General features: G+C 38.1%; 2 protein-coding genes across 2 annotated transcripts in view; one reads left to right on the top strand and one right to left on the bottom strand.

The window, feature by feature from the left end:
• The window catches only part of LOC127934471 (ventricular zone-expressed PH domain-containing protein-like), a 98,374-nt gene that overhangs the window by 52,427 nt on the left and 30,330 nt on the right, over positions 1–15,617 (bottom strand). The window contains exons 5-6 of the mRNA XM_052531886.1: positions 4,734–4,897; positions 807–1,016 (exon numbers count right to left, since the gene is read on the bottom strand). Coding sequence (XP_052387846.1) covers positions 807–1,016; positions 4,734–4,897 — 374 coding nt within the window. The remainder of the gene's footprint in view (positions 1–806; positions 1,017–4,733; positions 4,898–15,617) is intronic.
• Positions 9,795–14,971, top strand: ptx3a (pentraxin 3, long a). Its single transcript, XM_052531903.1, has 3 exons — positions 9,795–10,089; positions 10,600–11,160; positions 13,515–14,971. Exons 1-3 carry the CDS (start codon positions 9,939–9,941, stop codon positions 14,144–14,146), a joined length of 1,344 nt encoding a protein of 447 aa, XP_052387863.1. The 5' UTR covers positions 9,795–9,938; the 3' UTR covers positions 14,147–14,971.

Raw genomic sequence — 15,617 nt, 5'->3', positions numbered from 1 at the left:
AACTCACTGTTGGAATAAATAGAAAATATAAGGACAGTGACAGAAACAGAGATTTTAAGAGAGAAGGATAAAAGCTGCAAAAAGAGGAAGTCTAGTGGAAATGTATACTAAAACAGAACGGAAAAAAAGCAAAGTTCATAGTTTATGCAAATCCTAATTGTTCTAATAATATTGGTATTGTTGATGTTGTTTTGCTGCGTGTTCCATCATGGATTATCATCTTCTTGGATTTGATTAAACTCTAGTGTAGATGACCTTTGTCTTCGTGTGCCTTTCCTCTACATGTTGTGTGACAGTCTTGCTCCATTCTGAATGCACTATTTTTTAGTACCGGCCTTGTAAAATGCACTAGACTTTTTTTTTCAGCATCTCACGCTATGATGGTTTGTTGCTAATTTTAAACGTTTTACACATTAAGAAATTCATTGTTTTTGTAAAGAATCATCTGACTGGTGTACACATGCTAAAATTATGTGACCTGTAATGTTTCACTGAATCAAATATTTTTGAAGGGAATTCATTATTGTGCAGAGTGCTTTCTAAAACTCACTTGTGGTATTTGCACTTGAAAACATGAAGAACAGTGATGCGTACATTGGAGAACTACTGAATGCCCCTTTAAAACAAAGTGACAAATAAAAATCATTTTTGACATACAGGAAGTCACCATTGTTTTGATTTAAAACACTGGAGCAGTCTGATTAATCTAGGGGCAGAATCAGCACTCTGACATACAGTATGACCAAGCACATTCAGTGTTTAGCTGGATTTGATGCATGAACATGTATTGTGATTTAAAATCCCACCTCACTAGTCAGACCCACTGCCCCATGGATCTTAGCGATGTGTCCCAACAACCAAGGGTTCTTCTGACCCACATTTCTTAGGGTGGACAGGAAGGAAATGAGAGAGGCGGGGTTTGCCTGAGCCATGTTCACCAACACGCCCAAGGCAGTGTCACTGAGATCACTGTCACTGATGTAACCAATCAACGATGGCACCAAAGACGACAATACCTGAGGAGACAAAAAGACAAGGCTAAAGTTGAACCCTCATAATGCATTCCAAACACATTTTGACCCGAAATGACTTTATTTTTTATGAAAAAAATCATAACTTATTATTTTTCAACTAAATCCATATTGTATCCAAAGAGCAGCTTCTCATTAATGAGTGAATGTGAAAACTTTTGAAAGTTACTGTTTTATTGCATTTACCACTTTTTGATTAATTAAAAACTTATTTGAGATTTAAAATTACACATGAACCTCACCAAAAAAGTGATATATATATATATATATATATATATATATATATATATATATATATATATATATATATATATGTATATTTTTTATGTGTGTATATATATATATATATATATATATATATATATATATATATATATTTTTTTTTTTTTTTATGTTGCATTGGTTTTTCAATAGGTGCACATATTCATGTTTACCAACAAAATTCTGTCCCATAAGTGTGTGAGATATGGAGAAAAGGCAAGATATATTTTTCCTTACACTAATTTAAATTCACAGATAATATCACAAAAAGTATTTTTGACACCTAATGGTACGCCATACATAGCCAGGTTTAAAATTACCCACTCACGCAACGTATAACTTTTAAAAAAATTGTTACATTTTAAAAACTATTCCTGTGGCTCAGTGGTAGCACATTGGGTTAGCAGTGCAAAAGTTTGGGGGTTCATTTCCCAGGGAACACACATGCTGGTTAAAAAAAAAAGTTGCTTTGGATAAAAGTGTCTGGTAAATGTATATATAAACATATTTTGAGGGTACTTCTGAGCACTTCTACAGTTCTCTGCTCTTCTTGGAAGCACATAAGGACATGTTATCTGGACTCTTTACAGTGGGGATGTAATAAGAATAATAAAAACACCACAAACACACTCATTTGGCCCTGAGCTTTTCTTTCATCAAAGGTCGCATATGGTTGTAATCGTGCATTGTAAAGTACCACAGCACTCTGGTTGGTGGATTTCAGTGCCGCCCACCCATTAACCAGAGTCCCTGGTTCCTATACAAGTTCACAGAGAAAAACTGGTGAAGACAGTAACAGGAAGAAAAAAATGTGGAGCAGAAGGAAACTCATAATCATTCTCCTACTATGGATAGTTTATCTAGATTTATCTGTCTGTTATAGCAAAGCAGGGATGACCTTTAAAATGAACAGTGACTCATAGAAGAACTACAGATCTTCAGTGAAATATTGTGTGTTGGTTGACATTCATGACAAACTGCAGTGATGACTAGAGGCAAATGAGCCACATGGGTTACATGAGCTCTTTTCTCCAGCATGAAATGAATCCAACTACACCCTTTTAGTGAGGATTTGCTTAATTCTCTAATTTTTCCACGTAAAAGACTTCACCTTTGAATTGGCAGTGGTTAAGAGGACGGAGAGAGGATCTGGTGTAGCTGGGAGGGCTTCAGACAGGACGTCCTGTGAGAAGCAGGATTCCCAGCCTCTGTCAGGATGTGAAAACCACTGACTAGTCTTTATTAATCCTGTTTGCTTCCTAATCACTCCATAAACTAGCAACACTGGGACAGAGAGAGCCTGGGGCATCTCCTCTCCCAAATGATTTCTGATTTACTATAGAAGGAAAGTTATTGATGTACCTGTCTTATTTGTTTATCTATTGATCCATTCATTTAAAAAGGAATTTTTATGCTTGTCTATGCTGGTGGGTGCTGGTTCAGTGTTGTTCGAATAACTCGTATGAGTCATATTATTCGCCAGCAGATCTTAGCTGGTAATATATGACCAAGTATATACCGTACTGTTGGATTAAAATATACTGCGTATCATGGGTCTAAATTTTTTTTTAACATTTGGGGAGGGGACAATAAACAAGCTTTCTTCGGAGCAATTTTTTGAAGGGGACACAAATAATACAGCCATTGTATTTAAAGGGGGGGTGAAATGCTATTTCATGCATACTGAGTTTTTTACACTGTTAAAGAGTTGGATTCCCATGCTAAACATGGACAAAGTTTCAAAAATTAAGTTGTACGTTTGAAGGAGTATTTTTGTTCCAAAAAAACCTCTTCCGGCTTGTCACAAGTTTTGGAAAGTTTTTTTCGAGTATGGCTCTGTGTGACGTTAGATGGAGCGGAATTTCCTTATATGGGTCTTAAGTGCGCGCTCTTCTGCCGGAAGAGCGCGCGCTCCCGTATAGCAGAGCACTGAGAGGCTGAGCACAGCCTGATCAGAGCGAGAGCGTCGCGAAAAGTCACAAAAGAAGTGTGTTTTTGGTTGCCAGGGCAAGACAACGAAGCACAAGAGAATTAACTGAGTGACTAACCCAATGCAGCCCAAGAAACTTGAAGTAGAACCATAAACAAAACAACTGACAAAACTTATTGCGGGGAGAAAATAAAGTTCTCCGTGCTAACGGGGCAATGAGTTCAGTACAGTATATTCAAAAGATGTATTTGTAACATATAACTTTCTGACAAACATCTGACTTACGTCTGACATCTGACTTACGGAGTGCTTGATTTGTGGCAGACTTGACAGAGTTTCAGTAATACTGCACCTGATCGTGTCTGAATGATCATGGAAGGTAAATTGAGCACACCTATTACATAATTTTAATTGTGCATCACAAACCCATGCCAGTAAAAAAAGCATGTAAATGTCCCAAATATAAAAATGTCAGTTCCAGTGGTACTCATGTGAACGTGTGTCAAAGACTAACATGCAAGAGAAGAAATGGTTGAATAAAGCTGTTATTTTTGTTTTCTTTGTGCACAAACATTATTCTCATAGCTTCATGAAATTAAGGTTGAACCACTGACTCACATGAACTATTTTAACAATGTCCTTACTATCTTTCTGGGCCTAGAACGTGGTAGTTGCGTTGCTGTCGATGCAAGGACAGAAAGCTCTCAGATTTCATCAAAAATATCTTAAGTTGTGTTCGAAAATGAACGAAGGTTTTAAAGGTTTGGAATGAAATAAAGGTTAGTAATTAATGACAGAATATTCATTTTCGGATGAATTATCACCGTAAAGATGACATTAAAAATATTATTTTATGATACGCTCTCAGTGTCTATGATGGAAATGGCTTCGGACTTTGGGATCTCGGAATGACAATATTAATCCCTGAAAATAGTACCATTTTTCATTGAACTGTAATTTCTTATTTCGGTAAATGTCGATGAATAATGTCTAAAATAATGCCTCATAATCTTACCTAATCTTACTACTATTCAAGCATCCAATGTTTTCACTGATGAGCTGAGTGATAAGCATGTGCTTATTACCCAATGCAAAATTGGCTGCCCCTCAGCCCCCCTCAAAAAGCATTTCAGATTTCTGTTTCTGCCAAGACTGTGGTTTCCTCTTTTCTTTTCCAGTAAATTTGTCTTCAGTCAGAGCCAGGGGGAGCCAGCACTTTAGGATGTGCTTTCTGATATTTCCCCATCTATTTGGCAGCAGCTCAACTATACTATCGCCAGAGGTGTCAACCATCAAACTGTTTTACCGTGTTTGACCTTGTACTGCAGCTGTCTGCTTTAAAATAAATGCTGAATCACTCACTCCGTATTCATTTATATATCCACCCCTCCACTCCCTTGGTGACCTTTGAATTCTTTTAACGTTCCCCAGAATAACTCACCTTGACCAGACTTCATCCTCAAACACCACATTCATTCTTTTGCACACTCATTTGTCTCTCCTACACTCACCAAGGGGTGATGCTCAGAGATCATCTGCAGTAGTCTGAGCAGGTGCTGTCTGCCGGACTGGTCCAACTGGGACATCATCGCCGTCAGTTCACGGATGTGTTGATGGATGGGCTCTGGCTGTCGTGGATACACAGATGGCAGCACTCTCAGCAGCATGGCATTACCTATCAAAATCAATAATTAATCAATATTGTACACTTCTTATGTACAAAAGTGATCATCGTATGAAATAAGTGTGTGAACAGGAAGTGAAAAGACACCATGATGCTAGATCATGTAGTTGAGGGGCGAATGGAGGGCATCACTACCAAAAAATTTTTCACAGCAGAGAGTTTCAAGCACCAGGCAGTTATATCAAAATGGGACACGTTTCACTACTGCAGTCCAAAAATCCACTTGAAAAACAAACTAAATATGCATGCAGAGGAAAACGATCATTTACAGTACACCTAAATTTATCAATAAAAGATTGTATAACATCATTTTAAAATTTCCCCTTAGATGTTATGCAATGGCTCTTTGAAAGGTTTACTGGAAGATTATGGTAAACAGACTTTGATTAATTAGTGTACCAATTTCCATGACCCAGCTGTTACTAACACCCTGATTTAATGTCATTAGCGATTTTTACAGATCATCCCGTTGACTGCAAAAAAAAAAACACAACAAAAAATATGGTAGGAAACTCAAATCCAACATCAACAACAAATCTAATCTCTGCTCGGGCGAGCCATCTAAGTCAGGGTGTTCGGTTAGCAGACATAATGTAAATGAGATGTTTCGCATGGCTCAGGGGGACATTCAGGATTGCTTAAGACCTGCCCACCTGTTTCTACACACAGCGGGTCATAACCTCTCATAATGAGACAGCTGGGGAAACGTTGCTGGCCCTAGACCGTTAACAAGAAATATCGACAATCTTTTCTTTGCCAGGTGTTTTGGCAGAAGGTATCTCTAGATACCTTTTAAGAGAAATATTATCCACTAACGAGCACAACTAAAAGCTAGTAACCATAAGTTATGCAAGATTTAGCTGTTTTCCTAGAGTTTTTCAACATACTGTACACATGAATGGGATCTTTTCCTTCAACATCAAAACAGAAAAACACAGCTGATCTGACAATATGTTATTATAATTAATGTCTGATGTAGATGTAGATCACTATAGTTTTTTAATAGTTTTGGGAGCACTTTATTTTACAGTCCTGTTCCTCATGTACATACTATGTACTTATTATAGTAATTACAATAACTATGTAATAACTAGGTACTAAACCTGAAACTACCCCTAAACCTAACCCTACCCCATGTAGTTACCCTTGTATTACCAGAACTTTCTTAGATAAATACACTGTAAGTACACTATAAGTACATGTTAGTACACATACTGTAAAATAAAGTGCAATCATAGTTTTTATATACAGTATATAATACATGAAGACATTGCAGTATATTATTGTGCCAGATGAGTAAATTATTGAATACTTATTAGATTTTTTATTAAGTTATGGTTTGTTTTATTTCCATATCACTGAATCCATCACTATCAATTCATAACACTCATTTTTATAGCTGATTAAAGATTAACCAAGTAACCAAAAGTAAGAATCCCCCTTGGAAAGCAATCAATTCTCAAAGGATGCATTAAACCACTTCACAGTTGTTTTTAACTGTATAGGTCTTGTCTGCACAGCATCTGTTGTAAATGTATCATTGCATCCAACATGAAATCTTCCTTCAAATCAGCAGTAACACATTTTGTTTAGTTTAGTACGACAAATAAAGTGCATTCCAATTGATTCCAAGGGAATGATAAATCTACAAGTGTTTATATTAATATTTCCTTCCTGCTCAGCCCACTTGTCATCCTAAACAGGGACATCCATAGGTGTCATCCTAAAGCTGACCTTCCACTGTTAGGGTAAGTTTGTACTGTCCAGTAACCCTGCCCTGAGTTCACATTTCAGATATGCATCAATACTTTTTGCACCAGGCATCAAGAAGTAGACACCCTCAGTGGGGAACCACATTACTGTGGTTGATCATCATCTGAGGTATGAAAATTCATGCTGAACAGAAAATGCGATTGGAAATTCTGACTGTTAGTGGACTGATGACTAATGTAAAACTCACATTCTGGGAAGATTTGTTGGCATGCTGATGTTGTCGCAAACCTGGCTCATATAAGCAGAAAAATTAATCAGGCATTTTTTGTGTTGCAGACATTTTAATGTCGACCTCACAAAGGGTACGTCATGGGACCTTTCTGTTTCCATAAAGCACCACTTGGGCCTGCACATGAAATATATAAGCCATGCATCAGCCCCAGTTTAGAAGGAATAAAATTGTTTGCAATTGGGTGTGGAGTCTTTGTTTTCTGAGGAAATGTGCGTGACTGTGAAATTGGCGCCTTTTATTAGCACCGAAAATGACAGCAAATTTCTGACTCAAACCCCAGCACCCCACAGGAGGCAAAAAAACAGAATCTGGAGCCTTTCTGACAAGACATGTTTTCTTTATGATTTGTCGTCCTTAATAATCTGTTATCACAAACAAAGCTTGTGGTCACATTATTTCTACCCAGTACAAACCCAAAACAATAGATTCGATATTTAAATGTACAGTAAAGTACATTATTCAATAATAAGATTAAATAAGAGAACATGTGAATGAAGAAGAGGATTTCTGTTGCTTATAAGCAGTCCAATCAACTAATCAGGATTTTAGGGTTAGGTTTTTAAACAGTGGGTCCTATTCAGCAGATCCTAATTGAGAACCGGAAGCGTGTCTGGTTTTCCAAGACTGGGATATGGACTGGAGAAAGGGAGTGGATGTTAAGGCTTGGATTAATTACTCGAGGTCACAAGTTCACTCTACTTACGGTAGTTGCTTATAAGTGCTTCTGTCACTGGATAACCTGGCATCACTGGTGAGCTGCCTAACTGGCTGTATGACAAATGATGACAAATGAGAAGCACTGTAGGTAAAGACAAGAGATTCTGTCTCACAAGAGATTATGGTATGCTCAACCAAACACTCTTTTTTGTAGCTGCAATTTTAGGTATTTTCGAACTTTCAACTTCATCAGAAATATGACAACAAAAGTAAGGGCTAGGGGCAAGGGGGTCTGAAAGATTAAGGTACAAGTTAGATGAGGGAAAGGGGTCGCAGGCAATGTTTACAGAGATGGGAAGTGACAAAGTCTACTTGTACTTAAGTAGACTTAAGTATATTTTTTTCTGGTAACAGTCCTTCACTTTAATTTATTATTTCTGACAACTTTATATTTAAATTATTGCACAGATATCTGTACTTTCCAATTCTTACATTTTCAAAACAGGCTTGCTACTTAAGTTTTAATCCGTATTATCGCCATTCGATATCTAATAAATCATGAATCGGTTAGTCTTAATTGGCAATGCTCCGATTCGGCTTGCACGCTAGTATGATCAGTTGATCAGTGTGATTGATCAGTAATCAGTGTGAGAATTGAGAATGGAAGAGCCGAAAAGCAAAACTTCTGATCTGTTCAGGCCTTTCTTCATCTGTAAATAGGCTACTGTAGTTTTGTCTGTGTTTAGCTCCTGAGTACAAATTTTGGCACTGGATTATGCGTATTGCGCATAATTCTACACATAATAAAACCATGGTTTATTTTTATAAAAGGGAAATATGTGACTCATGATAATGCAATAACATATTCAATATTAGGATTTTTCTATTGTCATGGTGTAGTTATTGTTGTACTAATTTTGACATTTAGGCAATTTAGAAAATTTAGTTCTTTAGCACGGATTTAAGGATTTTAAACTTTTTGATGTGATGGCCATACAAACAATTATGTTGTCCATGGTTTCAGAATTTGTTGTGGGTGTATGGGATGAGATTTTCCACGGCCTGAAATTTCCTCCCATTCTATAATACTAATAATAATAACTCATTACAGTTATATAGCGCTTTTCTGCTTTTTTCTGGATGATGCGACGGCAGCCATAGTGCGCCAGAAAACCCACCACACACCAGCTTATTGGTGGAGAGGAGCCAGAGTGATGAAGCCAATCAGCAGATATGGGGATTGTTAGGAGGCCATGATGGTCAGAGGCCAATGGGCGAATTTGGCCAGGATGTCGAGGTCACACCTTTATGCTTTTCGAAAGACATCCTGAGATTTTTAATGACCACAGAGAGTCAGGACCTCGGTTTAACGTCTCATCCGAAGGATGGTGCTTTAGTGTCCTCATCACTTTTACTGGGGTGTTAGGACCCACACAGACCACAGGTTGAGCACCCCCTGCTGGCCTCAATAACACCTCTTCCAACAGCAACCTATAGTTTTCCCAGGAGGTCTCCCATCCAGGTACTGACCAGACTCAACCCTGCTTAGCTTCAGTGGGCTGCGGGGCGATATGACTGCTGGTTCAGCCTGGGTACATTCATTAGCTAACAAAATTTGAAATGTAAGTTCTTTGGTATTAATGTATTAATATGATGTTAGGTCCTGTTACCCATGTGACACTAAACAGGAAGTATTGGCTACTTTTTAGTACATGTCAGAGCCCACTCTTCTATACTTTAACTTGAGTAAAAAAAGTGTAATCAGTACTTCAATTTTTAAAACATGAGTATCTGAACTTTCTACTTGAGTGAAGGATATGTGTACTTTTGCCATCTCTTAATATTTATAACAGACATTAAGTGTCAAGGTTAAAACTAAGGGTAGGATTTAGGATTTGGGATAGAGACTAAGGGTTTGATTAGTGTTAAACTCTTGAATAATAAAATTTCCCCTCTGATTTTAGTGATAAGTTATAGTAAAGAATTGGGTATTACAGAAATTCCAGGACATTACTTAAATATTTACTGGTACTTCCCCTCTTTCCCAACATCCTCCCCCTATCTCGCTCTCTCTCTCACTCTCTTTGCCTGAGTTGCAGGAGCAGAACAAAAATTTGACTACCCATACCTCCAATGAAGAATTTGTCACTGGAGCTAACTCTCTCTCCCCCACCTCTTTCTCTCTCTCTTTCTGAGCACAATGTTTATATAGACCTCAGAGCTCCTCTATCAGGCTCAGTTCCCTTTCAGCTGCAGTTCACCAAACAAGCAGGAGTCCAGCCAACCGATTGCTCAGCATCTAACAAGGAGGGCCACCAGAGAGAAAAGAGACAATTACACACAAACACTGAGCCTTGTTCATATTCCCACATGGCCAGCACGTGCATGCGGACATTCCTCCAGGCCATGTGTCTGGTGGTTTTACTGTCCACAGCAGTACCTGCGAATTATGGGGATGATATCAAGGTAAGCTTTGGAGAAGATTATTTCAACGAGATAACTGACGAGGACCAGCTGGAAGGTGAGTAAACGACATTAAATAAAAAGAATTAATGATTCTGATCATTACTATTAGCTGTGAGTTACAGAGACATGCAAGTGTTGTCAGGACTGATAAATTAAGAGTGTGAGTGGGGACATGCCTTTCAGACAGGAGTTATATTAGCAAGGAAAAAAACGAAGTAAACAAATAATGTGACTCACTGGGATCTTGTGAATTCAGGAATATTTGTTGCAGTGTAACAGAATGTTGTGGCATGAAATACAAAGTTTTTAATGGTTATATACTTCATGGCTTTAAAGATTTTAAGGTTCAAACTAAATGAGAGCTGATCATTATTTTTAAATTGAGTCTTCTACATTAGGAGTGAACATTTTCTCATGAACGACCCAAGGTTATAAATAAATGTCATGTTTTGAAGATATGTTTCAGAGCATTCAATATATATATATATTTTAATCATGTGAATTCTTCTTCATCATCCTGCAAATCATCCTGCGTTCCCCTTCTTTCCCTTGATTTCTCTCTCAGAGGCGACCCCAACACCTTCCCCTGAACCCTGCAGAAGTCCAGTCTTCACTAAGTGGGATAAGCTCTTCACAATGCTGGAAAATTCCCAAATGAAAGAGAACATGCTCCTGCAGTATGCCGATGATATCATCAAGGTTGAGCTGCAGAGTCTGAGAGGAGAGCTGTTGCAGTTTGTGGCTCAGTACGGCGGCTCTTGCGCATCTGCGGTTGAGAGTTTGGTTCGACGGGCTGGGATTCAAACAGAGACGCGTCTGCAGAACGCGATGGACCGTGTGCGAGAGGTCTCAGCTGATCAGTACGTGCAGCATGATGCAGCCCTGCAGCAGCTACTTGCTGCCAGCGTTAACCAGGCTACACGAATGGAGCAACTGGAGAGCAGCTGCTTGAAACTGGGGGCAGCCAAGAGCTTCCAGGCCCGACATCTCATGCAAGAAGTGACTGAGGCAGAGAACGGAGGAAGACTGCAGAAGACTCTATCAACCATCTCCAGCGATCTGCAAATCATCCGGGAACAGCTCATTCTTTACACCAGATCAGTCTTTGCCAATAGCCTGCCATCAGGTGAGACATTCAAGTTATAAAAAGCAAAAGTTGTCAATATTTTGTCACATTATTAAGAGTAAAATTATTTTACTAGAATTCTAACTGGGAAGGGTGAAACACACATTTAGATAGGGCTGGGCGATAAAACAATAACGATAATTATAGCAATATAAATTTCCTCGATAAACTTTGATAAGAGTTTGATACACAAGAAATAAACCGTGCTGTGAGATCCAGTGTGAAGCGGTTGAATCCAGCAAAGAACATAAATGATTGTGAGTTAAACTAGTTTAAAGCCAGATGAAACAAACAGAAAAACACTGTGCACAATGATACAGTCAGAAGGCTTTTCAATTTACAAATTTACCATGGATTTACTGTAGTAACACTAACTGCACCATGGTTTTGTGGAAGAAATGTGGGACATTCATAACAAATTTTATTATATAATTAATGTAGATATGTATTAAATGTTAAAAAGGAGTAACGGAATACTACAGTATGTTTTGTGATTAAGCTAAAGCATTTGTGCATTTATACTAAATGTATCTAGACTACTGTTTTTCATACAAATACCTCGAACATTTTTACCATAGTATTTTAACCATGGTTCTCATGAACTAAATGTATGCTACTCGGGAAGACCAATGGTTAATTTTAATCAAACTCAAACAGTCAGAATAATTACATTTCACCATATAAAAATGAGGTAGTTTCAGTTTTTACAGATGTTACTGTTTGTGACTATGAACATACTTTTTCATCTGCATCCTAACTCAAGCAACTGTAAAATGTGCATTTCCAAGAGATACAACTGTCATTAATACTGCAAACTGTGCTGAAGATGTGCATTATCAAAGTCAAGGAACAAAAATCTGATTCATGATTTGAAACAATTTCACTCATTACATTTCTATTAATTATTTTGTTAAGGAAAATGACTGGAAAGAATTGTAAAGCGCTTAGGATTTTTGGCCATTTCGCCCAGCAGTATGTGTAGATTTATGTCATAGTTTCTAAACAACAGAACATCATGCACCAACTCCAACACCCCTTGCAAGTATGTAGTTTTATATGAGTTAATCATCTGAGCTCAGTCTAGATACGATTAAAACAGACCGCCAAGGTGACGATTCTGGTTTGGTGCTGTAAATTTTGAGCTGTAAATCTGCATTTTATGCAAAACACATTTTACGATCAAACCATTAGCCAACTTAGCTGACACAAACACAAAGCATGTCAACTCACACAACCTCTGAGCAGACCACCATCACCCCAAGGTAGGAGGTTGATACCCCCAAAATCTGATAAATGTTTAACCCCCCCCCCCCCCCCCAAGTCATTCCCCAACCTCCTACTGAGTTGGGAAACAAACTTTGTTTGCATCAAGAGAGCTTTCACCTTGTCAGTAAGCCGGATACAGTTTCTAGTCAGCTTAAGCTAAAAATGATTTAATCTGTGAATGCCCATAACTCCTGCATTAAATAACTTTGTAGAAGTAGAGTAAATGAAAGACAGAGGGAAGTACTGCATAATTAGTAACAGGCGAGCACCAAAGGCTCCAGGGGGGAAATAGAACCAGATGAGACTGTTTAGAAAATGACTTACACCCCTTCCATCCACCCAAAGCAGGAAACCCAAGACAAATGTAATGAAAATACTGTAAGCTACAGTAGGAAAGGAGAGCCATGGCCTGTCATTGCAAAGCAATCACCCATTGAAGAGAGAATGTACCAATCCCAATTACCAAGCCCCCTTCAATCAATTTGTTTACAAGCCTTCCACTGAAATTCAGTTTCTTCTGGTCGAAGGTCCTCTCAATATAATTGTGCACAAAACTGACCATCCATATAAAACACACAGGGATTCTGCACAGGGATCAGCATAGTTGGGTTCAACTTGACCGAATTCTCCTCGTATTTAACAGTGAATAAATAATAATTTAAAAAAGCACAAGGAAAATGAGTCTCTTGATTTTGTCACTCTTTTGGAAGGCTCTGCAGAAGCAAACCCTGGACAGGATTCAAAACGACTAAATGTTTACATTGTAACTCATTACTTTGAGAGCCCCCATTAAAATATAAAGTATGCGTTGAAAAATGACATCACAAAACACTGACCTTTAAATCATTTATATATTTTTTTACACTTTGTGATGAACCCTCCTAGAAAGATTTGTGTGAAGGTTATTCAACTAAAATCATAAGCCTTCAGTGATTCATTCGTATGCATCTAGTGATGGGTGGAGGGGTCTAGTGGTTCTCCCTCTGAGGGTAACAGACATCATAACAGATTAATTCTGTTCCTTCTAAAAATGGAGGAAGTTTGTTAACACGTTCCCTTTCCCTCTCTCAATTCTTCTGCCTTTCCAGGCTGTGACACTGGGCTGCTCTTCCCCACACGTTCATCTACAGCTCATGTTGAAGTCTCACCCAAGACACCCTTCCAGAACAATGCGGCCACCATTTGCCTGTGGGCGAAACCAACTCAGGTGCTCAACAAGACCATCCTCTTCTCTTACAGTACGACTGGCAATGCCTATGAACTCCAGCTGGTGTTGAATGGACAGAGTGTGTTCTTTACAGTTGACGGTGAGACCCATTTGGTGGAAGCTTCAGGGGCAGCTCAAGAGGGTCAGTGGGTGCACATCTGTGCAGTCTGGAGCTCACAACAGGGCTTGGCTTCACTGTGGGTCAATGGTCAACAGGCTGCAAGCTCTCCTGGAGTGGCTGAAGGTCATGAGCTACGCAGCAAAGGAAGCATACTACTGGGTCAAGAGTATGGACGTTCCTTCAGGCATCTCAGTATCCCAGACACTTTTGATGCGGACCTGGCCTTTACTGGGAAGATGACTGGAGTGAACATGTGGGACCGTGTTTTGAATTCAAAGGAGATATCTCAGCAAGCACGGATAGATGGGAGTGGTTGTGGCATCCGTGGTAATGTGGTGGCATGGGGCGTCTCTGACATTGAGCCAAAAGGGGGTGTCAAGTTAATATATTAAATTTCTATACTGTCTTAAGCACCTGAGCCCTGTAGACCAATCAGCTGAGCTCCTACGAGCACATATTAAGAACCTGCTTTGCTACACCTGCACACAACAATAATTTTTCTTCTCTTAGATGTGCAAAAAAATGTATTTAGGGCGAACTGGCTTTAGTCAAACAAGTTAAAATAGTTACACTGCTGCCATTGGAGGGACATCATATCATATATAATTTTTATTACAAACTGTTCTGTTTTACAATAATGTTTTCAATTAAAACTAAGTGGAAGTCATTTTTTTAAAATATATATATTATGTATTGTCAAACTATTTATCTTGATTGTTAATGTTTACATTCAGATTTAATGTTTAATCTATTTAGTCCATTGTTCTTTTTTTTTTCTTATGGATTTTTCAAACTATAAGGCTCTGTTACATTTCTTGTGATGGACATTTTAAAATATGTTGTTATATGAGTTCTGCGAATGAATAACTTCTATGTCTTTGGTTTGCTGTTTTACCAAAGGATGCTTGCTATGTTTTGATAATGGAAGTGTGGAAAATGTTTACAAATTGTGACTTTATTTTTATGTTTCCGCTGATGTGATAAAATGTATTATAATGTTGTTGTTTTTTATTTTACTTTTTTTTCGTTAGGCTAAGATGAATGTATAATGTACATAGATATTTTTCCAAGGGTTGCAAAAAAAAAACAAACCATAATAAAAATGTAAAACTAAAATGACAAAAACATTGTCATCCAGGATCTGCTGAATGTCAGTAAGAGATTGTGGCCTTGTCCCAAATGACAAATAAAGTTTACTTGCGATGACTGTTCCACAACCGTAAAGTCAGCGTGACTGTAGGTTGCTTCATTAATCATTTTAAGTTACAGAAAGGTGCAACGTGACTGCACCATATCATTTGAAACAGTGTTAGTGAATCTGGTATATAACACTAAACAACATTCAAAACCCACTTTATTCAAATGAAATTCTAAATTAAATTAATGCATTTAGCAGACGCTTTTATCCAAAGTGATTTACAGTGCATTCACGCTATAAATTTTTACCTATCATGTGTTCCAGAGGATTCGAACCCCCAAACTTGCGCTTGATAATGCAGTGCCCTACCAATTGCGCTACAGGAACACTAAATTAAAAGAAGAAAAATACACATTAACAAAAGGTAAATCATTCTTTGATTTGAAATAATTTGCATAATGATAATGATGAGACTTACAATAAGATTGTATATTTTAAAAAATCGAGTAAATCGGTTAATTGAAAACGAGACAAAACAGTACGGGCCACATTGAGTGTCTGGTATTTTACACGTACAACATGCAACATAACCAAGGATCTGGATGACACTGGTCACGGGTCAGTGTGGAAGAGAAACAAATCATTAGCTTAGCAAAAGCACTCAGGCCACAGACCGATTAGTGGATCCAGATGGTGGTTTAAGAGAATGCATTCTTGAAGGGATA

This window comes from Carassius gibelio, chromosome A18, assembly GCF_023724105.1.
Source record: "Carassius gibelio isolate Cgi1373 ecotype wild population from Czech Republic chromosome A18, carGib1.2-hapl.c, whole genome shotgun sequence".
NCBI lineage: Eukaryota > Metazoa > Chordata > Actinopteri > Cypriniformes > Cyprinidae > Carassius > Carassius gibelio.
This window is presented reverse-complemented; position numbering and strand designations above follow the sequence as displayed.

Coding starts and splice junctions, on each gene's coding strand:
- ptx3a (XM_052531903.1), top strand. CDS start 9,939: ATGGCCAGCACGTGCATGCGGACATTCCTCCAGGCCATGTGTCTGGTG. Junction 10,090..10,599: donor TGACGAGGACCAGCTGGAAG/GTGAGTAAACGA, acceptor TTTCTCTCTCAG/AGGCGACCCCAACACCTTCC. Junction 11,161..13,514: donor TGCCAATAGCCTGCCATCAG/GTGAGACATTCA, acceptor CTGCCTTTCCAG/GCTGTGACACTGGGCTGCTC.